The 19735-nt window shown below is 41.5% G+C and overlaps 1 protein-coding gene across 1 annotated transcript in view; it reads left to right on the top strand.

The window, feature by feature from the left end:
• GALNTL6 (polypeptide N-acetylgalactosaminyltransferase like 6) overlaps positions 1-19735 on the top strand; it is a 1186276-nt gene that overhangs the window by 960790 nt on the left and 205751 nt on the right. The window contains exons 5-6 of the mRNA XM_007097151.3: positions 2713-2898; positions 7038-7221. Of these exons, the coding sequence (XP_007097213.2) occupies positions 2713-2898; positions 7038-7221 (370 nt within the window). The remainder of the gene's footprint in view (positions 1-2712; positions 2899-7037; positions 7222-19735) is intronic.

Here is a 19735-nt window from a genome sequence, read left to right as displayed (position 1 = left end):
ATCAAGAGTCAACCACTTACCTGACTGAGCCACCCAGGTACCCTGAATATGGCATCTTCTTAAATGTTTATTACAGGGGAAACCCTGACCGAATGCAAGTCTTTCAAGACTGACATGTACAGAGCTCTAGTATTGATCACTTTCCTCTTATTCATTGCCTTTGATTGCATGACTGGGTGGCAGGTCTCTACTTTATTTTCCTTTTTTTTTTTTAACAATCTTTTTTTTTTTTTTTTTTTTTTTTTTTTATTTATTTTTGGGACAGAGAGAGAGACAGAGCATGAACGGGGGAGGGGCAGAGAGAGAGGGAGACACAGAATCGGAAACAGGCTCCAGGCTCCGAGCCATCAGCCCAGAGCCTGACGCGGGGCTCGAACTCACGGACCGCGAGATCGTGACCTGGCTGAAGTCGGACGCTCAACCGACTGCGCCACCCAGGCGCCCCATCTACTTTATTTTCCTAACAGGAAAATAGTAATAGTAAGCTCCAATCTTATTCACAGGCAGCGTCATATTGTATAGTCCATTGGAATCTTTCTTTGCAGCTTGCACAGAGGAGAGCAGGAGAGGAGTCAGTAAAGAGAGGAAGGGCAGAAGCTATGGCTTTTGCATAGCACACCCATCTTAAAGAGACAGAGACACTTTAGAGCCAGACTTTTGGTTGAGAAACAGTGATACTGCTATGAAGTTATATGTGTTCACTTATCGCTGGTCAAAACCGCTCATTCTTTAAATTTTCAATAAATAGGGGCACCTGGGTGGCTCAACTGGTTGGGCATCCAACTTTGGCTCAGGTCACGATCTCACAGTCTGGGAGTTTGAGCCTTGCATCGGGCTCTGTGCTGACCACTCAGAGCCTGGAGCCTGCTTGGGATTCTGTGTTTCCCTCTCTCTCTGACCCTCCCCTGCTCATGCTCTGTCTCTCTCTATCGCAAAAATAAATAAAAACATTAAAAAAATAAATTTTCAATAAATAAAAGGTGATGAATTATCAAAACCTCACCAATAAATAAAAATTCTCTATTTCTCATTTTTCAGGCTTAACATTCAAAGACATTTCCCCAGCTAAAAATGCTGTTTCTCTTCTTAAGTGCATGGGACTTATGAGGTCTCCCATTACTGACTTAGGGGATGTTTGTTGAATGAGCACTGTCTGGTGTCTAACCAAAAGCCTAACCCTTCACCACACTCTAAGAGGAAAAAATCCCCCAATTCCATGTATTTTATGGGTGAAGAAATTTACACTAAGAGAATTTACATGACCTGTTCATATGTTTCACCGGTACAGACTTCCCACTTAGGTCCATTCTGACTCCAAATCTGTAATCTTTGCTTTCTGTAGTCTGTTCGGTACAGGAAGAACAAAATAGAGGGGGAACCCATTTTGTGCTAAAACAATCTTGGGAAAGACCCCACCAGTATTCTTGAATAAGAAAAATTAGAAAGCTAAGTATTTTTTTACTTGATCCATTTGTAAAACATAGTTATGGGGCAGTTGAAAAAAAGGAAATTGAGATTTTTTTTTAAATGCTACATTAAGAAGAAGAAATAAGAATAAACTCTTAGGTATGGAGAAACTCCAATATGAGTAATTCTGACATCTGTTAAATTGAATCACAGGGAAGGGAATCATAAATCCTTATATGAATTCCTATTGCTACAGATCATAGGAGGAGACTTAATAATATTGCCTTTGATTGCACACACGCGGAGAAAGTTTGAAAGTGGAACTATAGAACACACTGCATACTAAGATTTTGTGTCTATGAACATTAGACGGTACCTGTTAGAAACTCCAGTGAAGCCCTCCTGATGTTGTAGGTATGAGAGAGTGAAAAGCACAAGATATAAATTATATGAGTACATATTCCACAGAAAAATACCAAGCACACTTATTTGGCATTAAAGATCGAAGATATTGATGCATTTTATCACAGACAGTAAGAGATGGGGTTTTTTCTCTGTAAATATGCTACCCAATTCGATTTTGTTCCCAGAGTTTGTTTTTAATTAGGCAAAGACACATTTAAAAATTTTTTTGTTTTCTAACCTTCAATAGCTCAGTTCAAAATGATTATGGAGTATCTATCTGCCTTCCCCTCTTCACATCTAATTTTAACAGCAAGTCAATCAGTTTTACACTTCAAATCAGAAGCCAGATGCTGAACTTCCTAACTAGTTGGCTATTACCCGGTGGGAGGAAAAAATCTGTTTGGTTCTTATTGACTTGAAGGATATAATTTTTTTCTTGTGGTTTTACATTCATTATTTTCAAAACACAGAAACCAGGCGTGGCTTTGCTGGAAAGAGCCCTCTTGTTGAAAAGAGCGCATATGCTGGAATCCTCTTCTGACTTTACACAGCAGGAACCAGAGGGCCAATGCCCATCTTGGACAGTGATGGCCATGATTAAGCATGGTGGCAGCTGGCCAACAGTAATCATATGGTACAGCTCTGGTGCGTCAGTGTCTTCTACAGTGTTCAAACAAAGAGCAGTATTTGCAGTTTATGAACCTTTATGGAAAATATAAAGTAGAAAAACCTCTAGGCATAAAATCTTATTAATATCTCCCCTTGAGATGAAGAGAGAAGAAAAATGGATGTAAGCTTGGATTCGCCATTCACATAGGCTTAATGCATAAACACCCATGAGTAATTCTGTTGCAATTAATGTTTTGTGTTCTTTCTTTGCATCCTCTGCTTCCTTCCTAGAACACTTGAAGGATAAATTAGAAGAATATATGGCCCGATTTTCCAAAGTAAGGATCGTTCGCACCAAGAAAAGGGAAGGGCTCATCCGGACCCGACTCTTGGGGGCATCTATGGCAAGAGGAGAAGTCTTAACGTTCCTGGACTCCCACTGCGAGGTCAATGTGAACTGGCTGCCCCCTCTCCTTAGTGAGTACACATACTGACAGTGGCCTTCTGGGGACCAGCAAGGCCTGGGGAATTGACCTCCTTCAGAGGGAGTGTGTGATTTGCTTCTATTTAGTTTTCAACGAACAAAGTCTAGAGTTCTCTTCTACAATATTTTACAGTGAGAGCCTTGAATTCTACTTTAACCACTGCTGAGGACCAAGAAGTAACCAGAAAACTGCATGAAAATGGACATTTTAGATAACACCAACTGCAATCTCACTTAAGGTTCAAAAAAGTTTAGAGGTTTGTTTAGTTTAGATGTTCTGCTTTAGTGTAGTTACAGTCACAGAGTAAACACTGAAAGAAAAAGTATTCAAAAACACTACCTCTAACTACAGCAAGATTAAAATAAACACACACACATACACACACACACACACACACACACACAGAGTTTAACAATTATTATAGAACTGTTAAGAACTGAGGAAAGAAAATTATTCCGCCCGAGAATACAGTTCAAGTGTAAGTGCCCTGACATTTTCTAGGATTTATAATGCCAGTTCCCATTTAAACTTCTGGCACTGGCCTAGAGCCCTAAATATATAATCCCCCAAGTTTACACAGGACCTTCTCAAACACTCAGAACTACTATCCAGATGATACATCTCAAATGCTCACCACATGGCTCAGAGTAGGGAGAGAAGCCTCTCTGTCACATCGCACTTGAACTATTAGAAACATGAACGAACTAAGAGTCATTCAAACTATGAATGGGGCTCAGTTCGAGCCCGACTATTTTGTGTTTTATTTCACAACGAAGTCAGATATAAAGTCCAGTAGTAGATAAGGGATAAATTGCCAACCTGAAAAAAAAAATGAGTTTCTAAAAAGTTCTTGGTGTGCACATAGTGTGCTCCTTCCTATTCTTCCAGATTTCACTAAATCAATTTTATTGTAAATATATCCCTGGCCTTGGAGCTAAAGCCAGTAAAAACTGCTTTACAATAGCTGCCTCAGAAAGAATGATTTGCTATTGACTACTGTGTAGGATTTCAGCTAGAAGCAGCAAATCTCCATTAGCAAAAAATGTGGAAGGGGGGAGGGGAATCAATTGAAAGTGTGTAGGATTTAAAACAGGAAATGACCAGCAACTAACACCCCACCACATCACCCGATCCACACACACCTACACAAATGACTGCCCAGCCATCGTGATCAACAGGAATGTTTCAGTGCTCCTATGGCCAGAGACTCCTCTGAGCTTTTAATTAAAAGTACCTTGTCCAAGGACATAGCAATTTAGAGTTTCATCAGCAACAGTGAGATTCCTGCAAACTGAATTTGACCTATATGGTGCTGAATACTCAAGGAAGTCAGCAAAAGACCTAATTTATTTATGAACCAAAGCAATTCCTAAATGCCAATTATCAAGCCTCTGATTGTTCATATGAATCTAACAGGAAAAAAAAAGGAGAGAGAAAGTAGAGAGAAACCCACTTTTTCTCATTAAAGCATTTCATTTCCTGTAGGCCTGATGGATAAGAAATGATTCAAGCTCAGGATCACTATCTTTTTTTATTTTCCTCTATCAGTGTCTTGACACATCATCCAAAATGAAAAAAACAGGCGGAGCCACACAGTTTCTTGGTTCATTTTTCACTTTGGGATTATACCTGAATTTCAATTTCCCATTAAGAGTCTGTTTGTTTGATCCCTGGAAATTGAAATGTAGGCACAAGCCTTAGATGAAAAATTAGTCATGCTGCTTTCACCCTAAGCTAGAACAGCTGGATAAGAGCTGAAAGGAAATTTGAAGGGAAAGTTGACAGTTAATTTAACAGACTCATTCTCTTTGGGTCACCTTGGGACTCCTTGTTGGTCAAGAAACTTGTAAATCAACCTGATTCTGAATTTGATTGAAGAAAATCACTGAGACCTTAATACTAAAATACCTGCAGAGGTGATAGAAGAAATAGGTTGGACACAGCAACGTTGGTCTCCTCTGTCAAAGACATCTATGGGGAAACACCATTTAGATAAAGATTAAAACCCATTACAAGACTTACCTAGGTGAAGATGGATGCTTATAGGGCGCTTGGTGAAGAATAACTTGAAATAGTTTGGGGATCTCTCTACTAATTAGCAGAAATAATATTAAGTTGACCTCCAGGCTCCTGAGAGCCTCCTAGGGCCATGCTATTTACCTTGCCACATACCAGCATTCCATATTGCCCTAGCCTGTTTTATCTTCTTTCTACCACATTTATCACCTTCAAACATACCATCTAATTTAGATATTTAGTATGTATATTGATTGCCTTCGCTCCATTCCTAACGACAGAGATTTTTGTGGTTGTTATTCACTGTTATATTCCCAGAGCCTAGAAAAGTGACATGTAAATGGTTTCTACTCAATAAATAGTTGTTGAATAGGAAGGGAGGGTGTGGAGGAAGGAAGGAAGGAAGGAAGGAAGGAAGGAAGGAAGGAAGGAAGGAGGAAGGAAGGAAGGAAGGATGTAGATCTGGAGGGGAGATCTTCCCCCAGATTCTGTGGTTGCCCCACCCTGCCTATTAGGGTCCTCAAAATAATAATACTGAAATAACCATTATTTCTAAAAGATATGTTTTTTAAGATATTTAAATGTATTTTATTCCACATGCCACATCACATAACCAGAAAGCAGATGTTCACACTTAAAAGTTCTGTCAGACATTTTGTTTGTTATAATAAATATTGATTGAGTGCATATTCTTGAGAAGAAAATACAGTTGGCCCTCAAACAACACAGGGGTTAGTGATGCCAACACGCTGTGCAGTTGAAAACTCATGTGTAACTTTTGACTCCCCAAAAACTTAACGACCAGTAGCTAACTGTTGACCAGAAGCCTTACCAATAACATAAACAGTCAACTGACACATAGTTTATGTGTTATATGTATTATAGACAGTACTCTTACAATAAAGTAAGCTAGGGAATAAAATGTCAATAAGAAAATCATAAGGAGAAGAAAGTACATTTACAGCACTGTACTGTGTTGAAAAATATCTGTTTATAAGTGGAGCCACACTACTCAAACCTGTGTCCTTCAGTAGTCAACTGTACCCTACAGTTAGCTATTCTAGGTGAGCCAAAGTATGTAAATGCCAATTCCCTATGCTGTTAGTGTCTCACAATAACAATATCTATATGGAAAAGGAGGGAGCTGGAACTAAAAAGATATTACCTTCCTGCTGCATAAGAAGCACCATGGAGAAGTGGGACGGACCACAGGTTTTAGGACTGGACTGGCAAGCAGGGGTTGCATCCTGGGTTTTGCTCTCAAAAGATGGGTGACCTTTGACAAGTTATTTAACTTCTCTGAGCTCGTATCCTCATATGTCAATTGAGAATGATAATGGCAGCCACCTTACAGGGTTGTCAGGAGGATTAGAAATAGCAAGAGTATAAATCACTTAGTAGTTGCTCAAGAATTTAATAGTAGCAGGAACAGAAACAGTAGTTATCAGGCCAGCTAATATATTTTTGGATATAATGAGAAAAGATAAACATGTATAGCTTAGATAAACAGAGTCTGTATCAAAGGACAATAGCAAAATAGAACTTGGCAAAATCTCTGGCAAGCCTGAGAGCGAAGAATTCTGTGTATGATTTGTCAGCATTTAAGGGGGGCAGGGGGAGCAGCCGTGGTGGCCATTATAAGATGAGATGCTAAAAACGAAAAAACAAACAAGAAAAAACATGAAGTTAAATATTTACATTTTGAAGCCTCCAGAAAGAAGGACAATATTTTCTCAGCAGGCTCCAGCTGTATGCTTGAAGGAACACAAGTACTGTTTATACTCTACATATGTTGGATGCACTATAAAATGACAGATTGGGGACAGGTCAGAGCAAAAATGTGACAGAGGTAGAGCTAAATGGACTTCTGCAAGTCTCTCTGGGACATAACTTTCTTAAAGGAAAATACAACAACACTAATTTTACCTAATCACTGTCCCATCACGTTAAGTCTAGCCTTCAAACAGATTTCACAGAGTGCTCTAACAACGACAGAAACCAGGCTTCAAGCATCATCCCTGCATTAGGAAAGATCTGTAAGGCTTCTCTTTGCTGAAAAATGATAGATGACCTAGGCAGGCATGTCATTTCCTATTTTGTGCTTTCATTTTTCAGACCAAATTGCACTAAACCACAAAACCATCGTGTGCCCCATGATCGATGTCATTGACCACAATCACTTTGGGTATGAGGCACAAGCTGGGGATGCCATGCGAGGCGCCTTCGACTGGGAAATGTACTACAAAAGAATCCCCATTCCTCCAGAGCTCCAGAGGGCAGATCCCAGCGACCCTTTTGAGTGAGTAGCAGCTGAGGGAGGGGCCAAGGGAGAGAGGGCAGGTGACTCATTTCAGGCGTGTCAACTGGGGACCCATGAGGACAATTATCTCTAATAAAATGGGTGAAAACAGGTGGCAACAATATCCTTACCTCGGAGAAAAGTCAGACCTGCAAGTTGCAGAAAATTACAAGCTGCACTGATTACATGGATCACCCCCTTGTCAAACTTTGCTAAGCGTGAGAGAAAGTGTGCAGATGTGAGAATCAGGAAAACGCAGAGGTCACTGACAACACGTATTTGCCTTGTAGATATTCTCCTAGATGTTCTCTTCTTATTTTCAGCTCTCTCTATTCTTTGTCCCCTAAGAATCATTTAAATTGACTATTTTACTTTACTTTTATTGGAAAATGATATAAAATACGGAAGAGTATTTAAGCCTCTGTTTACACCCCTGTTGGGACTTATGAGGGAAGGTGGTACTTCTGAGTAGGTGCTCCCATAACTTAAACTTGGGGAATTCAATCAAAATGATACATCCAGAGTAAATAATCTTTGATAACCCTGCTATTAATTTAAGTTCTATAGAGGTAAGAATTGTCTATCATAACCATTATTATATAACCAATATAGCTAATAACCAATTGGTCTCTACAAAGTTAAATCGTTCTTTTTCTCAGTGTGAATATGAAAATTGTGCATGTCAAGACAAAGAAAAAAAATATACATAGCTTAGTTTGACAAACTCTCAGGACCATTAATGGTAAATGGTGAAATTTTTCCAAAAGTTACCCCAGAGATTTCCCAAGGCATACTATTATTTATTATTTACTCCTCATACTGTACCCTTTTGATCACATTCAAATTTTTATAAGTTTAAAACTATTATATACTTTTCTTAGGACAAGAAAAATGTCTGTGATTGAGGCTTTGCATACTTTCTAAGATTGTGTTTAAAATGCGTTAAAATCAGGGGCGCCTGGGTGGCTCAGTCAGTCGAGCATCCGACTTCAGCTCAGATCATGATCTCACAGTTCATGAGTTTGAGCCCATGAGTTCATGAGGTTTGGTACTGTAAGTGCAGATCCTACTTCAAATCCTCTCCCCCACCCCCCCACCTCCTCTCTGCCCCTACCCCACTGGGATTTCTCTTAAAAATAGAAAAAAAAGATGCATTAAAATCAATATTGTCTTTTCATTAATCATATGAGCAGTAAAAGTGTGCAGTAGAGAAGCTCCCAAATATAAAAAACACTTCTGTAACACTTACCCTTTCAACAATAATAAATATGTGATAAACATCAAGAAAATGCTTCTTCCAATTCTAGTCTCTAGAAAGATAAACTCTCGGGAAAAGTTAAGGGGATTTCAGAAGACGTTAACCTGATAAAAAGGGAGAGATAAATGATTTCTTTTGTAATATGAAGTCCACTTATTAAGTATCCACAATTTCTTTTCTTTTAATTTTTTTAATGTTTATGTATTGAGAGAGAGAGACAGAGTGTGAGTGGGGGAGGGACAGAGAGAGAGGAAGACACAGAATGTGAAGCAGGCTCCAGGCTTTGAGCTGTCAGCACAGAGCCCGATGCCGGGCTTGAACTCATGAACCGTGAGATCATGACCTGAGCCGAAGTCGGACGCTTATCCAACTGAGCCACCCAGGCGCCCCATGTATCCAGAATTTCTGTTGGCCTTTTCCTACTCTGAAAATTGCTGGAGAGTTTTTGAGAAGAAATAATGAAGTCCTGTCGTTACTCTTCCAAATGCTTTGGCCAAGATTTCAAGGATATTCAAAGCTATTAGGGGCGCCTGGGTGGTTCAGTTGGTTAAGCGTCCAACTTCAGCTCAGGTCATGATCTTGCGGTCCGTGAGTTGGAGCCCCGCATCGGGCTCTGTGCTGACAGTTCAGAGCCTGGAGCCTGTTTCGGATTCTGTGTCTCCCTCTCTCTCTGCCCCTCCTCCACTCGCGCTCTGTCTCCCCCATCTCAAAAATAAATAAACATTAAAAAAAATTAAAAACTATTAGAAGAGGTCTTTAGTGATACAAGTGAAGGAGTTTCCAGTAAGCATTAGAAGTGGGTCCAACTGGAGAGATGTTTGTCAGACATCCCTGAAGTTAACCATCTGAAAGCCTTGGCAAAGGGGCTTATGGGGGGATTCAAAGCCAGGTTGGAGGTTGGGGGAGGATACAAAAGGACCCTAAATACAGTGGAACTGCCATTAGATGTCAGGTGACAGGAGAATAGCCACAGTCCGATTGCTACCATCTGAGGCTGCCATGTTTTCAGGGCTAGAATTCACCCATGTTGGTTTTCTAAATACTCTATTGTGACTGGCTATGATAGCTTCCTACTTTACTTCTGCTGCAATAGCTGAGTGGGGCTCCTGTTCTTGGCAGAAATTGGTTCAAAATGCTATCAAGGGAATCTCCAATGGTGAAAATTATGAAAGTACTTTCTCAGTCCCTGCAGTGGCAGTCAAAATTATCGACAGGCAGACCCTGGCTGTGGATGTCACCACATCAGGCACCTTGCTTAACCCCAGATCGTGCAGAATTGGTAACTTTTAGAATTAAATTACCTCTTGCTCCTGTCACCTACTTTGGTGGTTCCTGTCCATCAAAAATTGCTTTTGTCTCTTGAACACTACTGCTTTTCTGGCTTTTGAGTCCCTTTGATTCCTAGGAATGTGGACACTTTAGCCTTTTGTAATAAATGTAGCTTCCAAGAGATGTCCACTTTGATCTTAAAAATTGCATTTGCCTTCCTGATAATAAAAGAACAGTTACCCAAACAGCTATGAGCAGTGTATCAGCAATTCCATTATCTCCGCAGTCACCTGAATGTGCTCATAAACAGAAAAACATGCTTTAGGCTAAAATTTGCTTCTCTAGATGTAAAGCTTTAAGATACACAGAGTGAATGCAATCTATCTAAATATCTCTCTCATGGACTTTTGTATTTCGAGTGGCTCCTATAAGGGCTGTGTGATTTTCTGTGGAAGGCGGGGAGAGGAGGCTACAAAACAAGAAGAAAGGAACTGAAGAGGAATATGTAAATGCATTGCCCACCCCAGGACTCTTCATACAATATATATGCAAACTTTATCTTTCCATAACAAGTCTATCAAATGTCCTAAGTGGCAAGACCTCCATTCTTACATTTATTGCATTATTTGAGTTTTTAGCAACTAACTATTGACTACAATAGTGTTCTTTTTTTAATTTGCAAATCCTGGGGCACCTGGGTGGCTCAGTCGGTTGAGTGTCCATCTTTGGCTCTGGTCATGATCTCACAGTTACTGAGTTCTAACCCTGCATCAGGCTTTGTGCAGACAGCCTGCTTTGGATTCTGTGTCTCCTCTCTCTCTGCCCCTTGCCCCCCCCCCCAAAATAAATAAACATTAATCCGCAAATCCTGTGAAATTAGTGGGGCATGAGCAGTAATTATTAATGAATTGAAGAAGCAGGCTCTGCGCTGAGCACAGAGAGCCTGACTCGGGGCTTGAACTCATGACTCATGTACTGTGCGATCATGACCTGAGCCGAAGTCAGATGCTTTAACCAATGGAGCCACCCAGGCACCCTTTACCACCCATATATGCCACTAATTTCCAAAATTGAAAAAAAAAAAAAAAGGATCTGCACTGGGTATGGTGGTGGCTACCTTTACAGGCTACAAATGCTCATTTATTCTCTCAGAAACCCCTATGTCCACAGACACATCAGTTTGAATTCAGTGACTCCTCATCTAGGCCTGTTATCTAGCTTAGAAATATGCCAGAGCATGAATAGCAATGCCCTTTGAGGGGTGTGAGTGCAGCTGATACCTAGCCAGACCTCAGAAGTCCATGGATCCAGGCTTGGGCTGACCAGCCAGGAGGAAGGGGGGTTCTTTCTCCTTGGTGGGCACAAAAGCTTTCTTCATTAATGCGAAAAAGAGAACACATTGAGAATAAAGTTACTTGATGCCTGGAATAAGCAACTAGATTTTCTCAGATCTTACTGATTGCATTAATTGACATTTAAAATTTTAACATCCCACTTGGATAAATTCCGCTGGGGATTCAGCTGCACCTCGGCTTACTCAGAATTTGAAAGTAAAGATACTCTCTTTTACTCAAAACTTTTTCCACGTGGGTTTTGACCCAATACTGGTCACTCCGAATTTAATCAGAATTAGTAAGGAATAAAACTGACTCCCCATGGAAAATGAGACTGGGCAAACCATGAATTTACTATAGGATGTAAAGAAAGAAAATTCACTTTAAAGTAAAGGTCTTCTCCACTTTCACCTCTTGAGTTGAATCGGGTATTGCTCATCTTGCCTTGTTTTCTGTCCTGTCCCGATGGGGCCACCTTTAACCCTGGACCATTGGTTTGGCAGGGTGGGAGAATTTTTTTTCATACTCTACTTCTCAAGCTAAGTTAAGAATATTGCTGTGATCTCTAAGTAATTGCTTCCAAACTTTTCCTCTTTTCCTCAAAAAATCAAACTGATGCATACACACTACCATAGTATTAGCTGCCTTAAGCCTCAACTTGCAACCAGATAATTCTCTATACTGAGGTTTTAAAGTTGTCACCTCAAACTTTTGAGGGGATTAGGTTGCAAAATACATTCATCAGTTGAGTCTAGTAATGAGTTCCAGGAGAGTGAAATAAGGCTTTAGCTCTCTGAAACCTCAACCACAAATCTCGCCTGAACTTCACATTATTCCAGAATCCAACCAATCTAACCAAATAACCTATCTCATTAAGTCTATGGAATATGTAATACAAAACCTAACATTTATCTAGCATTTCAACACTATGTAAAACACTTCACTACATTACCTGATTGACCCCTTGTAATAATCCTTGGCACAGGAAAAAAGAGCTATTGTTATTTTTCCAATTTTGCAAATAAAGAGAGAATGAAAAAAATATTAACTAACTAATAAGAGTCACATCAGGACTTCAATCAGCATCTTCATTCATTCATTCAGATTTCGAATTTTAGGTTTAATCAGTCTCTTAGGATTCAAAGCAATGCTTTCTTTCATTCATTCAGACTTTAAATCCTAGAGTTAATCAATACTTTTCCTCTCCTTTGAAGAGAAACTTAGGCACCCATTAAGTAAAATAGTTTTATCAATTAACATCTCATAGTGAGCCTTTAATGAGAGCAAAAAAGGAAACAGATTGCCTCATTCCCTGTACTGTGTTCTTATCGGCAGACCAAACTAGAGCTGATAGGTTGAAAATGTCAGCTTTCAGTTTCTTCCTAATGAAGGGAAATGTCAACAATGCCAGCTTCTGGTCTGTTTATAACAAGATCTAATTCAATATTTGACAACTGCAAAAGGACAAAATGTTTAGGGAAAAATACTGTCAAATTCCTAAATGGTGTCTTAAACACAGAGGGTGAGAATAAAGGAGCAGAAATAGCTCAAGGGTCTTAAAAACTAATTAAAACATTGAATAAAATCAATCTTCCTCAAAAGCCCAGAATGAAACCCCACTGAAGATTTTTTTTTAAGTGAAGTAAAATGCTGTAACATAATAGAGATGTTCAGTAGCAAGCTTGTTAATTACTCATCCCTCCCCTCTAATAAAGACCCTTCCCCATAGCTGCTTCTCTGGGCTCTTTGGCCACCATAGTCCTGGGTCTCTGGGGGAATCATGATCTGATAAACCATTCTCACCAAAGGATCATGAGAATACCTCTCCCTTGTCAGATCTGCTCACCAGAGAATGACTTTCTCTCCTCCCTCTCCAGTGGGAATGATCTTTACCTCAGGAAGATGTTCGCTCTTATTTGCTTCTTTTTTCAGCATCCAGCAAATTAATTCCTGAATTAACAGTCACTGCCATTACTCTACTGGTACGGCCCTGCTCTTCTTTCCTTTGCCCTGCTCTCCAGCTCTCAGGGTTTCTGAGGTGGTTCTGGCTTCTAGATGCCCTTTTTCTGGTTTCTGACCATGAGTTTGGACTTTTGAAACTTTTATTTCTGCCACCACTACCAGGAAACATCTTTGAATCACAGGAGACCTGGTGGGTTATACTATTTAGAAAGGAGTTGAAACCTCGTCCTCTATTCTGAAATGGATTTTTATCCCTGTATACCAGTCACTCAAGACCATGTCCCTGTGGAACACCATGCTCTTCTCCACCCAAACCTTACCATGACTTTTGTCCTAACCAGCTCCCATTCTTTTTCTATGGTAACATCTCCTCTTGAACCTTGGACCTCCAACTCTGATTCCTGGCCTTGCTTCGTTACTGTCAGACTAGTCAGCCCCTTCATAGCCAGACTTGAGAATGAATTTTCATCTCCAGCACTCCTGGGCAGAATCAGCCAATGACGTCTAAACCTCCAGTGCCATCCAATGGTTATCAATAAACCTGGTTTACTGGTTATCAAACAAACCACTTAAGACTCAGCAATGGCTTCCTATGTATCAAAGAATTGTGGAACTCACAATGGGTTGATGACTTTTTCTTGTCTATTTACCTATGCCTTCAACCATTAACTATTTTGCTATGCTTCCAAATGGGTGTCCTGAGACCATTTTTTCTGTCTCATGTGTGATGACTGTTTTCGGTGTCCTTCTCCCCCCATCCCCACCAAGATGTGAGTTGATTCCACCTACATTTACTTCTCATCTAGATTATGTTAGGGGTTCTGTGCTCTGTGACGTAATCCCTCTGTCCAGATCTCCTATTGGTGGGCCCTCAGCCTTCTTTCACCAAAGTTCTACCAGCTTTTATCTGAGGAGAAAACCTCCAGGAATCTGTGAAAGTATTGTCACAGTCCCCTTCCTAGTACCCAAGTTTCAGCAACGTTTACTCTAGCCATGACAACATCACACCAGAATGTGGCAGAATTTAACAGAACTCTCTGCCATCACCTGACTCTCCCCTTCTCTCCTGGAGGACAGGAATACAGACCCATGGCCCCCACACAGTCAGCTTTGTTTTCTTACTTGAGGCTTTCCAGTTAAAATGCCTATTCCAGGGATACCTGGGTGGCTCAGTCACCTGAGCACCCAACTTCAGCTCAGGTCATGATCTCACTGTTGATGAGCTCGAGCCCCATGTTGGGCTTGGCACTGACCATGCAAAGCCTGCTTGAAATTCTTTCTCTCTCTCTCCCTTCTCTCTGCCCTTCCCCCACTTGTGCTTTCTCTCTCTCAAATAAATAAACTTTTAAAAAATTATTTAAAAATCAAAATAAATAAAATACCTGCTCTAGCTCTGCTTTCTTCTTCGCTTCCCTCATCCAGGCCACCACTCCTTTCCCCCCTCTAATTATTGCTAATATTGATACTAGAATGGAAACTCCATGAAGGCAGGGAGGACTATCTTATTCAATTTATTCAGCACTGCATCACCTAGTCCCTGTCCACAGTGGGCACTCAACAAATATTCGTTGAATTGATGGAATAAATATTAAGTTCAGGAGAATAAATGGTCTGACAAGGCTGAGTGTAGTTGAAGAAGAGGTGAGTGACACTTTTTCAGAAAAGGATACCAGCGGAGCAAATGCCATGGCACAGTGCTTGCTAAGTCACAATATTTGTAGGGCTTCCCCATAGAGACTTATTTGAATACAATAGAAATTCTGATAGGGGAGTAGCAGAAAATAAAGAAAAATAAATAAATTCTGGTCGAAACCAAACTTCAAGAGGCATTTGTTCTGCACATAGAAAAAAAGAGAGTTGGTAAAGAAATGTTTAGGAAAAGCTATCTGGTAGCAGAAGGCCTTCCTGGAATAATTTATACTGTAAATGACAGCATCATTTTTAAAACCACAGTCCAGAAGACAGCAACATCTTTAACAAAGAGACAAGCTCCCAATAAAGTAATGTGATAGGGGCGCCTGGGTGGCTCAGTCGGTTAAGTGTCCGACTTGAGCTCAGGTCATGATCTCATGGCTTGTGGGTTCGAGCCCCGCGTGGGGCTCTGTGCTGACAGCTCAGAGCCTGGATTCTCTCTCTCTCTCCCTGCCCCTCCCCCACTCGTGTTCTGTCTCTCTCTCTTAAAAAAAATAAACATAAAAAAAAAATTAAAGTAATGTCCTTGATCTTTCAATTCTATTTCTAACTAACACTAAGATGCTATAAAAACCCCAGGCTCTCTAGATTCTAGGCAATAACTAGGGCCTGATGGAAGCAGTGCACTGTGAGGAGACGCTCAAAAGGCCATGCTGGAGCTCAGGACTGGAGGAGTCAGTAGACTTGGTGAAGATTATAGTCTTAGAACTGGAGAGTAGATAAGCATAACAAGCCTGGACAACGTGTACAGATCTGAAAGTCTAGGTAAGAAAATGAGCCCTTACGTGTGGTATTCAGAGGAAGCCCTGAAGGCTTACATTGAAAGAAATGATAGGGGTGCCTGGGTGGCTCAGTCATTTAAGCCTCGGACTCTTGATTTCAGCTCAATGATCTCACATTGAGATCAAGCCCTGCATCAAGCTCCGCAATGGGCACGGAGCCTGCTTAAGATTATCTCTCTCGCTACCCCTCCCCTGCTCTTGCGTAGACGGGCACACACAGTCTCTCTCAAAGACAAAACAAAACAAAAACAAAAACGAAAAAAGAAATGATGAAAACTGGAGGCTAGATCCAGTTTTCCAGTTTACATATATATAAATTTTGTTTGTTAAGATCACTTCAAATTATTTGTCAAAGAAAGTGGATACATATGGATCACAGTAGCAAAAAAGAGACAAAGCCTAGCTTTGACTCTCTGCAGACATCTTCTTGGGTGGGTACTCTGTTCCAGATCACGTGGGGCAGGAGGTGAACATCTCAGTCTGATCAGGTTTCTATAACAAAATAACATGGGGCGCCTGTGTGGCTCAGTCGGTTAAGCGTCCGACTTCGGCTCAGGTCACTATCTCGCGGTCCGCGAGTTCGAGCCCCGCATCGGGCTCTGGGCTGTTGGCTCAGAGCCTGGAGTCTGCTTCCGATTCTGTGTCTCCCTCTCTCTCTGCCCCTCCCCCGTTCATGCTCTGTCTCTCCCTGTCTCAAAAATAAATAAACGTTAAAAAAAAATTAACATACTTTGGGTGGTTTATAAACAAGAGAAATTTAATTCTCACAGCTCTAGAGACTAGGAAGTTCAAGACCAAGGCACTAGCAGATTTGGTGGTGATGAGACCCCACTTCCAGGTTCATAGACAGCTGTCTTCTTGCTGTGTCCCCACCCAGCAGAGGGGCAAGGGAGCTCTCTGGTGCCTGTTTCATAAGCGCACTAATCCCTTTCCTGAGGGCTTCATCCTCATGATCTAATCACTTCCCAAAGGCCTTACTTGTAAATGGCATCACATTGGGGATGGGTTTCATATGAATTCAGGGGGAGGGGACGCAAACATTCAGTCCATGGCGGTGAGCGTGTGCTCAGAATGTGTCGTATATACAACGGAAAAGATTCAGAAACGAGGCAATTCCTATCTCAATCTTCTAACGTAAAGCAAAAATAAAAAGAAATAAAATGAAAATGAAAAATAGCAATGCATACATTCCCCTTGAGTATAGAGACGAGTAATATTAGAAAAGTAATATACTTTCATTAGCTTACCTCTAACTGAAGTAATTGGTCTTTGTTGTTTGCTGTTCCAGTTTTCTATTTGTTGTCCGGGGGCAGCACCTGCAGCGAGGCCACACTCAGAGAGGCACTGATTTTAGTCAAGACTATCGTTCCTCCCTTCAAGGAAATAATCAAGCAATGGTCAGAATGCCAAACGGCAGGGATAAGATCTTTTGGGTTTTTTGGTCTAATAGTTCTTGGGTAGATCCATCTGGAAATATGTTAAGGAGAAGAGAATGTCCCTTTTTGTTTCTCAGAGAGCCAGCAGAAATTGGGAAAAAAATGAACTTTTGAGAAAGGGAGATTATATGGCATAACTCACTGGAGAGGCTAAGTCCCAGGCCATCTGTTCAGGAAGGAAATCCTCATTCTGGCTGGGCAGTGGTGACCTAGAGTCTCCAAGCTACAGTTTCTGACCCAAAAGTGACCAGGAGACACCTTCCAGTTATGAAATTCTATAGCAACACCCAGCTGTCTGTTGTTTCCATTTCTTCCTCCCACATTTTGGCTTGTTCTTCCATCAGTAGGACCTAGAAAGGAAGAGAAAGAGAGAACTTGGCCTAGATCCTGCTTATGGAATCAGCTGAGCCAGAGCAGGGGAGCAGAAGATTCACAAGGCCAGAGAGCTCTCCAGGCTGCACTAGACTGCAAGGAAAACTTATCCCGAGTTTCCAGAAGTGGTACACGAAGGAAGAAATTGAGTAAAGAAGGGTCAGTTAGAAGTATAAATGAGACAAAAAAAAAAAAAAAAAAAAAAAGAATTACATCATTAGCCAGAAAAGAGGAAGCAGGCCTGAATGACATGTAACCCAAGGCAAACTGGGGCAAGGCTGCGTGTGACCAGCAAGAGAGAACTGGGGTCCGCACTTCGGTAAGGCCAATGTGGGAGCAGGCAATATACATCCTGTCCCTCTCCAACTCCACAAGTTTAGAAGCTAGAGAAGAAAACACATGTGCCAACTATTTTTCATTTGTTTACCACTGCTCCAAGAATTAAATTTGAACGTTTTACACTAATAGAAATCACCGTATGGACAATAATTCTGGCATATAGAACAGATTTCAAACACACAGTCACACCACAAATGCACGAATGTGTAACCTTCATCCCTGTAACTGAACCTAACAGAGCTGCGGACCCCTGCTTTCATGAGAGCGAGCAGGTTTGCTCCTGATGCATGCAGGGCCCAGGGCAAGAGTGCAAATGAAGGCCCAGCTGGCTTCTGTCTAAACATTTAGAAGTTATAAATCAAACTAGCACACTACTGAATTTTGTTCTATCCTACTACCTTGATAAATATACCCACAAATCAATCCGGAGGGCCAGGTGTGCATGTAGAATTCCTCCCAGAAGTTCTACAGGTTGCTGTGGCTGTGTACAGCAATACAGCGACCCGTGGCTAACCTCTTTTTCTTGTTCCACCAGCACTTTGACAGCCTGTGGGCACGTACAGGTTGAAGCCCACAGGTCCTATTCCATCCACAAAAATAACCATCCTTTGGGCACCCCTCAGCGTAAGGTATAAACCCTAAGCCAAAAAAGGGAATCAAAAAAGAGGATGTCACAAGCCTTAGAAGCAGGCTCAGAACCATTTGCGTGGGGAACAATGCAAACTCCAGTACGTGATTTATAAGAGGTGTGCAGGGGTGCATGTCTTAGCCCCAACGGTGGCTCTTCCCATGGGGAGGGAGGGGGACATCCAAAGTTGATCAGAGCATCGACTGTCTTTCCTGGGTCTGAGGTCGCTAGATAGCAGTGAGCCCTTGATCTCACCAAGATGATGTCTTCTGATCCAGAACTTGGTCTATGACAGGTGAGTGCCCAATCAGTTCTCAATTCAGACACAGTCCATTCAAAAATCAAATTCCCTATCAGGACTGTTTTCCTTTCCAAATTGCTCAGCTCAAAATTTCTTCTCCTCACCTCTCCTCTGGGACTGCATCTTGGTACTAGGGAGATTCATGGTAGGGGATATCTAAAGTTTTATCGTATTTTGCTAGCTTCTGCCGGATTCAGATTGAATGTAGGAGATCTTTAAAAAGAGGCTTTTGTCCTCACTAGAAACCTTCCTATGGTGTCCACAACTGTCACATCACTGTCACGTCTCTGTCTTGTCTTTTGGCATGAGATGGCTACCCTCCCTTTGACTCAGCTTTATCTAAGTTCCAAGTTCTTGCTAAGTACTGGTCCTGGAGACCCAGTTGCATGCTCTAACTAATCCCTAGCTTTGGTCTGTTTGGCCCCAAACCTCAGAGATGAGTCCCTTTCCTACATTGTGTATATTCTACCTGGGCCTCTAGATTTCAATTCTCATCTACGTACCACTTGTCCCATTTCCCAGACATGCGAGAACATCTGGCTGTCCTCTACACATGTTCAGGTTATGGGGACCTGAAAGTCCCAATCTCATGACCCCAGTCTAACTAACCACATCATACCACCCAGTCACGCTAATAAGCTGCCTCACGTTGGCCCAGGCCCCTCTTCTAGTTTCTGGTAGCCTCCTGCATTCCTTGGCTTACAGATGCATCAGGCCAACCCTCCATCTTCACATGGTGTTCTCCTATGTGTCCTCACAACGTTTTCCTCTCCAAACATATTAGATGAAGCCTAGGGGAGAAAAGTTACAAAATAAGAGAGCTGAATGCAAGATATTCACCATCCATCTGAATGCATTGGAGAAGCAGAGAACTGGTGGGGAGAAGGAGAGAAACAGGGCTCAGTCCACAAGAAGGTCAGCAAAGGGCACGTCCACCTGTCTGGCTGGCTGTGTCCTTACCACCTCACACAGTGCCTGCTGATAGTACGTGCTAAATGAGTATTTGTTGGGTAAAGAAACAAGTAGAAAGTCCATAGTTGCAAGGATACCCTGTGCCCATCTGTCCTTCACCCACCTCTGGGGACCTCACTGCAACTCAAGACAGCTCTGCTGTCTACTTTTTAGCCAGCACAATGGCAAA

This window comes from Panthera tigris, chromosome B1 (assembly GCF_018350195.1).
Source record: "Panthera tigris isolate Pti1 chromosome B1, P.tigris_Pti1_mat1.1, whole genome shotgun sequence".
Classification (NCBI taxonomy): domain Eukaryota; kingdom Metazoa; phylum Chordata; class Mammalia; order Carnivora; family Felidae; genus Panthera; species Panthera tigris.
Note: the sequence above shows the minus strand (reverse complement) of the source record. Positions and strands in the feature narration are given on the sequence as shown.